This window comes from Erigeron canadensis, chromosome 1 (genome assembly GCF_010389155.1).
Source record: "Erigeron canadensis isolate Cc75 chromosome 1, C_canadensis_v1, whole genome shotgun sequence".
Taxonomy (NCBI): domain Eukaryota; kingdom Viridiplantae; phylum Streptophyta; class Magnoliopsida; order Asterales; family Asteraceae; genus Erigeron; species Erigeron canadensis.
In genome coordinates, this window is record NC_057761.1 from 31,642,001 (window position 1) to 31,654,216 (window position 12,216).

The 12,216-nt window shown below is 33.3% G+C and overlaps 1 protein-coding gene across 1 annotated transcript; it reads left to right on the forward strand.

The window, feature by feature from the left end:
* Positions 1–7,868: 7,868 nt before the first annotated feature.
* On the forward strand, positions 7,869–11,568 carry LOC122607823 (G-type lectin S-receptor-like serine/threonine-protein kinase At4g27290). The gene is made up of 7 exons (XM_043780880.1): positions 7,869–9,240; positions 9,360–9,497; positions 10,104–10,258; positions 10,353–10,563; positions 10,670–10,910; positions 11,011–11,161; positions 11,266–11,568. Exons 1-7 carry the CDS (start codon positions 7,917–7,919, stop codon positions 11,551–11,553), a joined length of 2,508 nt encoding a protein of 835 aa, XP_043636815.1. The 5' UTR covers positions 7,869–7,916; the 3' UTR covers positions 11,554–11,568.
* Positions 11,569–12,216: the final 648 nt, after the last annotated feature.

Sequence of the window (12,216 nt, forward strand, 5' to 3'; positions counted from 1 at the left end):
GGCTCGAAATGCACCGAAAAGCATGACACAAGATAGAATTATCGTAGAACGAGACTATATGAAAATAAAAGGATTCCGTGAACCCAACATTTAGTTTACAAGTTACAAAAGCACAAGGAGCATACAACCATCAGGAGTTTTACAAGAATGATATCAAAAGATGGCTCATGATCCTAAGCGAGTCCCATCAATGGGAAATGAATCATGGATCCATGGTCACAGTCCAACTTCTAGCAATGCAATCAAGCTCTTGGGTTATCTTGGTTACCTCAAAAGTGTACTAAACAATGTCAACACTAGGTTGGTGAGTTCGTAGGAAAGAAGGAACAAGAACATGTACCAATACCATCCATCACATACGCAAACATAAAGAATAAGAGTTTAGACATCAATTAAGTATCTAACATGACCAATGATCTCACACTTGCACACAATGTCCCTCAATTGTTCTCATGTCATCCATAATTGTCATCAAGTACGTATCATACCCGTATAATGTCATCAAACACTAAAAGTGCCCGTTTGTATTGTTATCATGACCCTCATTTGCATTCATTGCACATAAATTGATCATCCATGACCATCATTGTCCACACATAACCAAACGCTGTGTGTATATACTTCGTATGATACTACTTTTTGAAAGGCCTTTGATGTTTATATATAGGGTCACCCGCAGCCTTCCCACCACATCTCCAAACTTTCAAAGGCATTATCATCCTCCATATATACCCAACTATCCTAAACAAACTCATCATACATAAACAAATAACCATACAACGAAAACACATAATTGCGCGTCATCAAAACCATCACACAACATGTAATTTACAAATTGTTATCATGCACGAAGTACACTTTTAAGCCCGACTCTTAAAAGAGTAAGGGAAGCTACGAAAACTCACCTTTGCCTTACAAATTTTAAGGTTAGAATGAACTACAACGTCAATTGATCACCAAACGTTCCCGACCCATCAATGTATAACATAATGTCATCAATGTCATCCCTAATCCCTAGGACAAGTTGGTCTAGTGGTTCAAGTCAAGTCGCTAACCCACAGACACTATAATAATCTTCCCGAGTAAGAACAAGACACTTTGGCTCGACATTTTTAAAAATGAAGGAAGATTCGACCCAAATTATTGTTACCACAAGAAACTAACTCTCATACGATTCTAACGATAGGTCATATGGCTCGATTGGACTTATGGATCAAAAGTTATAAACCTTTCAAAATGTTATAAAAACCAGTCCTTAACGGGAGTTACCAAAAGTAACGGCCATCACGCCCTTCAGATACTAACGGCCATTACACGCCCTTCAGATACTAACGGCCATTAACAAGACTAACGGCCGTTACGGGGGGGGGGGGGGGGGGGGGGGGGGCAAATGACTAACGGCCATTAAGATCCCTAACGGGCGTTATGGCCTGCAGATTTTCCAAGATCGATCCAAAACCCATTTCAACTCAAAATTTTGACACAAGGCTCTAATTAGCAGTTCATAAACTAAATTTTTGACATACATAACATGTTTTAACTTCAACCAACACAATCCATTTCAAAACTTGATCCATTAACACAAATCTTTGCTTAAATTCGGCCATAAACAACCCAAGAACACCCACATTTCGATTTTTGACTTCTTGTTGATTAAGGATACTTTTAAATTGATTTTTGAACATAAATAGACAAAACCCACATCAAAAACACACTTATTAACACCCATCTTTGCTCAAAATAGTTCTTGACCATCACAAACCCTAATGAAACCCTAACTTTGAACCCAAATCGATTTTGACCCGAATTTGACCAAGGACACTTAGATTTAATTAAGAGACATGCTTAACAACTTGAAATAAGGAATTTGAGCTAGAAATCACTTACCAAAACTTCCACAAGCAACCAAACCCGAATTTAACCTAAATGGAGCTTTTTCTTGCACTTGAAACCTTGAATTTTTGATATGATGCTAGAATGATGATGAGGATGATGATTTTGTTATGATTCTACTTGAACCCCATTAAATTTGTGAATTAAATTAGAGAGAGATTGAGAGCTTGAGTGTGTGTGTGTGTTTGTAAGTAAATAAGAAAGAGAAAGAGATGGAGAAATGGGTGGGGGAGAAAGGGATAGGGTTGGGTTAACTTAGGTGGGTCATGGTTTGGTCACAACCCATGGGTAGGATCCATTTACATTTTACTAGTTAGCTTGAATGTCATTTAAGTAAAAAAAATCGATTAGAGCCTATTAATTATCTTGACTAGCACATAATTCTCAACTTGAACAATAAATTGACCCATATGAACACAATGAACCCAATTGAACCTTAAATTGCACTAGAACATTTATTGATTACTAATGCTCAGTCAAAATGTACACATAGTTAAAAGTCACGATTGTTACAATTTTCTTAAAAAAATTTACGCTCATATTTATCAAAACTATCTATCTCCCTTATTAATTAATCTAAATATTTCCACCTAATATCTCTATAATATTCTTAATAAAGTTATTTACAAAGATATATCCATTAACCATAAAATAACTACAATACCATTTACGTCAATTACCTTTAGATTAATAACCACATCGTGACCACCGTCGCCACTAGCACCACCTGTTGCCGTCAGCGCCGCCGCATTGCGAGGGAACTCATCTCGTATATTAATAAACAAACTACCTTCCCCTATTTTCAACTCTCTACCTTTAAAATACCCAAAATACTCTTAATTTTCAACATATTCCTAATTCACACACCAAATCTACCCAATATATCCCTAAAATATTTTACACTCATATTTATCCAAACTATCTATCTCCTTTATTAATTAATATTAAATATTTATACCTAATATCTCTATAATATTCTTAATAAAGTTATTTACAAAAGATACATCTCTTAACCATAAAATAACTACAATACCATTTACGTCAATTAGTTATATATTAATAACCACATCGTTACCACCATCGCCACTCAATGGCGGAGCCATGTGGTGGCCATGGCAACCCCACAATATCTAAAAAAAATCAAGATTTCTAGTACTATTTCTATGTATTTATTGAGTTTAAAGGTAATTGGCAACCCCACAAAATATGTACTTAAAATCTCATACATTTAATTAAGCTTGTTAGTATTATGAAAACTGTTTGGCAACCCATACTCAAAATCCTGACTCCACCACTGCCGCCACTAACACCACCCGTTGCTGCCACCGCCGCCGCATTGCGCGATACCTATCTCGTTATGTATAAAATCAGATGAGTTTATAATTACGTGTAAATCAAATGAAACAATTTCTATAACAAACAATCTATTAGCTCAAATTTATAAAACAAATATCCTTATGTTGTATTCAATGCACCACACAAATCATTTTTCGGATGATAACTACATTTTTAAAATTTTTAAAGTATTTTTTTTTTACATCATATTTATTAACAAGTCTATCTATTTTATATATTTAATATGTATTTTATGAAACATTAACATGTCTTTTATTATAGATAATTATCTTGCGTATTATAGGAAAAAATAATTTGGAAAATTAATCCAGTCTACTAATTATATAATTAGGTGAGTTATATATATTTATTTAGAGATAAAATTTGAACTTTCGACACTTAAGAAACAAAAGCTCCATATAGAACCTTGACAAATTTTACGTATCTTTCTAGCAAGACCATTTTGTCCAATGAAAATTTTCATGTCACTATCCTAACTACAATCCAGTGGAAAATATCACAACGGAAGTGTTTACCCTGTCTCATACATGGATATTAATAAACTATTATCATTTTTCTCGATAGAAAGACTATTCAGGCTATTATTTACCTAGTTTATACACATATCCTTAGGAGCTACAATAATCAAATGTGTGTTGGATTGTATGTAAATAGGGATTAGTATCATGGTAATAAACTTTGGACGAAGATATATAGCGTGAAATAACTAAATTCATGTTTATTGTATATATAATCATCTTTAAATTATGAGTATCATATGTAAGAAAATTTATCCGACCAATAAAAAACTAACAAGTGACAACTATATAAGGTTGTCATTTGCCACGTACACATTCTTACATACTCCGTACAATACATATAATTTTAAAAAAAGTATAAATCGTATGGTGTGTTAAGATAGAGTAAGATAATTTTATAAAAACTATAAAAGCTCATTTATACTACTTTATAAAACAAATTATCTTTTTTTATTTTTAAAAATCTAGTTTTTGAAATACTTAAATTACCCCTATCATTTATTCACTAAGTTAAATATCTCTATCTAATATACCTATAATACCCTTAGTGAAATTATTTACAACTTCTATCTCTCAATTCTTAAGATAACTACATTGCCCTCATTAAATCAATAATTTTTACATCGATACGTCGCTACCCCATCGCTATCACCGCCACCGGTGCCACCCGTCATCGCCGCCCCCACTATTTACCGACGTCACCGTTGCTACCGCATAATCTTTTTCACTCACAAACTTTGCAACTTGAATTATTAGATTATATATTAACTAGTCCTAATGCCCGTACGATGTACGGTAGCTACATAAATTGTATCATAAAGAAATTCGAATATGCCTCATGTATGATTCGTGAGTATGAAATAAATTTTGGTTAAAGTAAATCGATAATCGAAGCTAAATTATAATAAACAGTAATGACAAATATAATATATGTTTGGTTAGAGTTTTGGATTTACCTTAAATTTTTAGAACCATATCAAAATCGGAACTTGTATTGCTCCTATTCATCCCGCTTTGGTTATTGATTTGGTGGATAATGCTCAATTGAAGATGGTTGCTAAAGAGTTGGTGTTATCGGTTATGTTCACGGCGTGGTGATACATATGGCACATAAGGAACTCAATTGTTTTTAAGTCTTCTACTATTTCACTTTGTGATAGTTTTGGTTATATTCGTTCCTATTCTTTTAATTGGTACGTATATAGGAATCGCAAAACAAGCATTAGATGGGATGATTGGTTATCAAATCCCCTTTTGACATTGTAATTTTATAGATAGCTCGTCTTGAGCTATCTTTATTTCATTTTTTATATAAAAGTCGGCGGTTCAAAAAAAAAATGGAACTTGTAAGCATAGCGGATGATGGGAAATAGCCTTGTGATTTCAGATCGTAAACTCAAAATTTTGAAGTCTTCATGTTAATAACTTATTATAATTAATATATATAATAGGAGTTGAAGAATGAAAAAAAAAAGACAATTTATTAATGAGAAAACGATCAATCAAATAAGGTTATAACATCTTTTGTATTAATAAGCCAAGAGTCAGAATTTAATTTTAAGTCTAATAACAAAATTGAGTTTGTATACAACTAAAAAAAGTTAATTTAATAAAATAAATAAATTCAAATGACACGGTGTCAATCAAAGATTACGCCACGTGTCGTTTCAAGAACATGTCAATCCTGTTTTAGTTTATTGGTAGATTATAGTAGATCCCTATATTGTATAAGGTTCGTGAGTCTTGACTAAAATATATATATATATATATAATGTGCTTGAACGAATCCCTAGAAATAAAACAATGGCAGCATTTTAAATTAGATTCTATATAGAAAGATGAAATTTTCTTACTTTATTGAGAAATTGTACAGATCTAATTTGATGACTCATATATATATATATATAGTTTTTTATTTTGAAAACCATTTTTTTAAGAATTATGAGAACTCTTAAACTATACATTTGTTCACATTTTTTTTTGTTCATTCACATGTGAAATGATATAAAAATATATGTTGTAGAACAAACTTTTTCAAGAAACTTTCAAATTATCTTTTTATGAACTTGTTAATGAATTTGTTCACGTTTTTTGTTTACATGTGACAAACGGCTATATATAAGATTTCAAAAAAAATTTTCTTCTACAACATATGTTTTTACAATATTTCACATGTGAATGACAAAAAAAAAACATGTGTTTCAATATGAAATTTAGGAATTCTCACGGTTTTTACAATAAAAATAAGTTCTCAAAATAAGGGTCCCATATATATATATAGGGGGACAATCAAATAAGAACAGATTTAAAATAAGAACGGTGAGAACACCTTAAAATCATCATTTTGATGCATTAAAAGTCCATAAAACTGACATAATGCACAACTAATTATCATTATTTAAGTGTTTAACAACACATTGATTCATCAAAATCGAAAAAATTACGTTTTTTGTTGGATGCATCATTTTAATGAATATGCATCCAAGATGGATGCACAAAACAAAAAGCATGATTATTTCGATTTTGACGGATGAATGTGTTGCTAAACACTTAAATAAAGATAATTAGTTATGCACTATGTTAGTTTTATGGACTTTTAATGCATCAAAATGATGTTTTTAAGGTGTTTTCACCGTTCTTATTTTAAAAGTGTTCTCACCGGAGTGTTACCCATATAGGGGGACAATCAAATAAGAGTGTTACCCATATATATATAAAATAATGAGTTAGTAATTAGTATTTGAGTGATTACATCGAGGCGTTAGAATAATATCTAATGGGGTGACATTCTCAAAATAAAAGTCATATATATATATATTAAATAATAAGTTAATAATTAGCATTCGAGTAGTTACATCGAGGCGTTAGAATAATATCTAATGGGGTGACATGCAAAGTGACTTTCAATCCTCAGACTAACTTATACGCCGTATGACTCACGGGTCACAATAGGAACAAGCATTTGATGTACTCGTAATTGATTGGATATTGGGATGGCTTCCAATTCGTTGACTAATAGATATGACTTACTCACATTTTATTTTTCCGAAAAATAAGTATCATTCATATAACAAATTACTACACACTTACCAGAGTAGTTATAGTACAACATAAAGATTAAATTACATTAAAACGATTACAATCCTTCCAAGTAACAAAACCTTTCTTCAATCTATTTTTATATTATAACAAACCAATAGTCAAGATATGACTTACATATAACTAAAAATTAATAACCCTTTACAAAAGAAAAAAAAAAACTAACTAAATATTAATAAATAAATTGATATTTAGGGACTTAAATTTTGAGTTTTGAGTTCAAACCATACATACAAAAATGGTAGAAAAGGTTTTCATTAAATGATTTTTTCATGAAATTGGAGTTACATTTATATAGAGACAATATCCATTTAAATAAAATAGATGGTGTGAGTTATTCGTTAATGATGAGAGGTCTAAATAAGTTATCTTAATCGGGTCTATTTTAAAAAGCCTCCTTGTAAAATAAATTTTCATTTTAAATCTTCGATGAGAAACCCCTATCATCGGAAGGAAAAAACTTATGCATGTTATCAACAACAATACCTAATACTTGTTAAAGCAAGGTCTGAGGGAGGTAGATGTAGAAAGTTTTGTCTTTACCCAAAAGATTGCTTCCAAAGGGACCTCCAACCAGACAACGAAGTAAAATAAAAACATAAGGGGTAAGTAATCATATTGGGTGGTCGAATATTGCGTGGCCACATTAAAGATAGATTAGCTAGCGTAATAGAAACATGTAACATAATGCATCTTACACAAGTCCAACATAACATTACATATAAGAACTCAAATGAACATGTCGAGAACACTACCCATAGAATTCTAAGAGGTGCAAATAAGTCATATGAGCATATAAAAAAAAGGAATCATGCCCAACATCCCTATATATAAGTCTAAAAACTACCCCTAAAACTCCTAAAAGGATTACTAATCTACCATAATCCTTTATATTAAGCAGGCGTTTCATAGAGGGAAATTAAATACATATGTTAAATATATCTAAAATAGGACTCCATGGAGGTATTATATGTTCCACCTTTTGGCCCTTAGAGCGTGATTAGTACGTTCTCAAATGAACAATAACATATAATGCAAAGCTGATCACCCATGGAGGTATTATATGTTCCACTTTTTCTCAAACACAAAAAACAACTATATATGGACATACCATGCATGTTTTTACTACTCTCAGGTGTACTATTTGTTCACTTGTCAGACTCTAAAGCAGTAGACACCATTTATGCAAATCAAGCTATCAAAGATGATGGCGACACACTTGTTTCACCTGGCGGGATGTTCGAGTTAGGATTTTTTAGTCCTGGAAAATCCAAGTATCGGTACGTGGGGATATGGTACAACAAGATATCAGTTTGTACACCGGTATGGGTTGCAAACAGGGAGACGCCGATTGCTGATAGAACGGGCGTCTTCATACTCACTCATGAAGGAAACCTGGTTATTTTGGCAGATGGTGGAAATACTAAAATCTGGTCATCCAATTCGACATCTTCTACCATGATCAATCCAGTTGCACAGATTCTGGACACCGGGAATCTTGTTCTTTGGGACAATACTAGTACCAATAATCAAAACCTGGTTTGGCAGAGTTTTGATTATATCGGTGACACATTTATTGCAGGGATGAAATTTGGAAAGGATTTCAAAACGGGCTTAGAGAAGCATATGACATCTTGGAAGAGTCCTGATGATCCTTCTCAGGGTGAATATATACATTACTTAGATACAAATGGATATCCACAATTGTTTGGGAGGAAAGGTAATGATTTGAGATGGAGAATTGGACCATGGAATGGTCTCGGAAATAGTGGCCTTCCTATTGACACTCCAAATCCAATCTACACAATGGAGTTTGTTTTCAATCAGGAAGAAATATTTTATAGATTTGAACTTAACACTTCAATAATTCTACGCTTGCAATTGGCATGGGACGGGACGATACTGCACACACAATGGATAGAGCGGCTGCAACAGTGGGTTGTGTTTGCAGATATTGGAGTGGACAGTTATAATCGTTATGCAGTATGCGGTCCTTTTGGAAGCCATAACATCAATAGGCGCCCCCTTTGTAGTTGTTTGAAAGGTTTTGAGCCAAGACTTCCAGATGAATGGGAAGCATCAGGTTGGTCAGGCGGATGTCAACGAAAAAGGCCTTTAGATTGCGCAAGTGGAGATGGCTTCTGGAAAATATCAGGAGTGAAACTTCCAGACACACGGCAGTCATGGTACAATGTGAGCATGACCTTAGATGAATGCGAGATGGCTTGCAGAAGGAATTGCAGTTGTATAGCTTATGCAAACTTAGATATTCGGGGAAGTGGGTGTTTGTTGTGGTTTAATGAGCTTATTGACATCCGAGAATATGATGTGAAGCATAATCTATACATAAGGTTGGCTGCCTCTGAATTTTCAGGTAATCACCTTCTGATCTACGAGTAATATATATCGTCCATGGTCATGTTTTCATAATCTCAATCTATTGCTTTAGATATCTCTTTTTTTTTTCTAAATTTCATGACTCTTTTTTGGAAGGAAATAAAATATCACAACTTAGCTACAAGCAGAAGAAAGGAGTGCTCACAGTAGTGCTCTCAATTATCTCAGCTGCGCTGCTGTCGTTTGCTGTTGCATACACTTGCAAGAAGAAGAGACTTTATATGAAACGAAGAGGTAACAAGATTTAGTTTTAACGCTTTTAGAAGGGAAACAATAGTAATCAACTTGTAAAAATCACATGGCAGTACTTCAGAGGGGCTGGAAATTTGACTTTTCAAGTCTTTGTTTCTGAAATTTGACCGTAATTATATCTGTTTATGTTATACAATACTTCATATAAAATATATGGATGGATTGAGTTTTAGATGTACTTTTCAATGATATAATACTCATTAAATATTATATTACACAAATAAAACTACTTACGGTCAAAGTTAGAAAAAGAGAACTCAACAAGTCAAATTTGTACATTTAAATAGTGATTAATCAGCCTAGATTGGAAATTTAAAATAAAAATTCAAACTTATCGGTATGACATGTAAATAAGAGCATAAGATTGTTCATAGGCCAAGAAATATGTATAGAAACATCAGCACAATCATTAAAGTACTTCAAACTGAAATTTAGCGGAGTTTTTGTCTGAGGTAACCCCAAGTTAAGGCCAATTTTTTTGTCCAATTTGGCCTTGTAACGAGTAATCGCAATTATTCAGCCTTGTAAATCGATTTTTACCACACTAAGTTACCGACTATAACATGTTTTGTATATTTTGTATTGTAGGAATTTGGGATACACTAAATAAAAAGAATAACAGTGTTCAGATGGAAGATACTGATGACTTGCCTGTTTTTAGCCTGTATGAAATAGCTAAGGCTACTGAAAACTTTAGTATCAATAACAAGATTGGAGAAGGGGGCTTTGGTCTTGTTTACAAGGTAACTTATTGATACCTTACTCAAAACAGCTTAAACTATTAGTATCCATCATAAATGAAAAAGTTTAATATAAGCATCGTAAACATTAACCCAGGGTGTGTTGGAAGGCGGACGCGAGGTAGCTGTGAAAAGGCTTTCCGAATCATCTAAACAAGGGCTTGATGAATTCAAGAATGAAATCACGTGTATTGCCAAACTTCAGCACCGAAATCTTGTAAAGATTCTCGGATATTGCATTCATGGAAATGAAATGATTTTGATATACGAATACATGGCTAACAAAAGCTTAGACTCATTTTTATTTGGTTTAACTCTCTCTCTCTCTCACACACAATTTTATTTGATTTCACATTATACTTTCACACTTGTGGTATAATATATGCTTAACTAAGCTAATAAGTTTTTTGTCAGATGAAACCAGAAGTTCAATGCTTGATTGGCCTTGCCGTTTTCAGATTATCCATGGGATGGCTCGGGGGATTCTATATCTACATCAAGATTCCTGCCTTCAAATCATTCATAGAGATCTCAAGGCAGGCAATGTTCTGTTGGATGCCGACATGAACCCAAAAATCTCTGACTTTGGCCTTGCTAGAAAGTTTTTCGGATCTGATGATACTTTCACCAAGACAAAGAAGGTGGTGGGAACATAGTATGAATCTGAACCATTGTCTATTTGTTTTTTATTTAATATTGCAGTTAATTTTCTTGAAGGAAAAATGAAAACAAAAACTGATGCAACTTTGCTGTAGTGGTTACATTTCTCCGGAGTATGCAGTACACGGGAAGTTTTCCACAAAGTCGGATGTATTTAGCTTTGGTGTTTTGGTGTTGGAGATAGTGAGTGGCAAAAAGAACACAGGATTCTCTCATCAAGATCACGGTGACAACCTTCTTGGGCATGTACGTTTAACTAGATATAGTAAATTTTTAGAAACCAAACTATTGTCTTTGCTAAGAAACCTCCCTGTGTGTATCCTTATAATGATATATTTGGACTAGTTTAGGCATGGAGACTCTACAAAGAGAACAGGTCAATTGAACTCATGAGTGCGTCTTTACGTGACTCATGCATCATATCTGAAGTACTGCGATCAATACATGTTGGGCTATTATGTGTGCAACATCATCCAGAAGATAGACCAACTATGATGTCAGTGATCCTGATGCTGATTAGTGAGGGAGTGTTGCCTGAACCTAAACAACCCGCGTTTTTCACAGGAGAAAGTCATGGGGGAGTTCAGTCCGTGTCATCAGCTGATGAATACATGATGACTCAATTATATGGTCGATAGAATGCACATGTTAATGACAAAGTTAGGAATACCCACGCAATGCGGCGGTATAGGCGGCGGCGTGTCGGTTGCGTCCTGTAGTGGCAACGAGGGCGAGTAAGATAGATAATTGATGTAATATAATTCATGTGATTTAAGAAGTTAATGAATGTAATTTAGTAAATATAAAATGTATGTTATAAATGTTTTAATAGATTAAGATATTCCAAAAATAGAATACCTAATTTGCTTTATAAGTAGTTATATATATATATATATATAGACTTTGACTCGTCAAATAGATCAACCAGCGATGTTTACTATGTCTTTGTTTGATCTATATCTATATCTATACTTCTTTACTTCTATACTTCTATACTATTATATAAAAATTATAACCCCCATGTTGAAAGTTTACAAAAATGGGACATATGAATTGACCAAAATACCCTTAATGAATTAAATCACCATCAACTCTTAATATTAAATTACCTCATTAGTCCATTATATTACTATAAAACATCTCTACAAACCCCTTTAAATCAAATACTTTTACCTACACCAATAGATGTCGCCACCACCGTCATCTTCGGCTTGTCGCTGCATTGCGCGGGTACCATGCTCGTTTTATCTTATTAGAAGTGCTATATGTAACACCCCGAGCTAGGCTCGAAATACTACAGA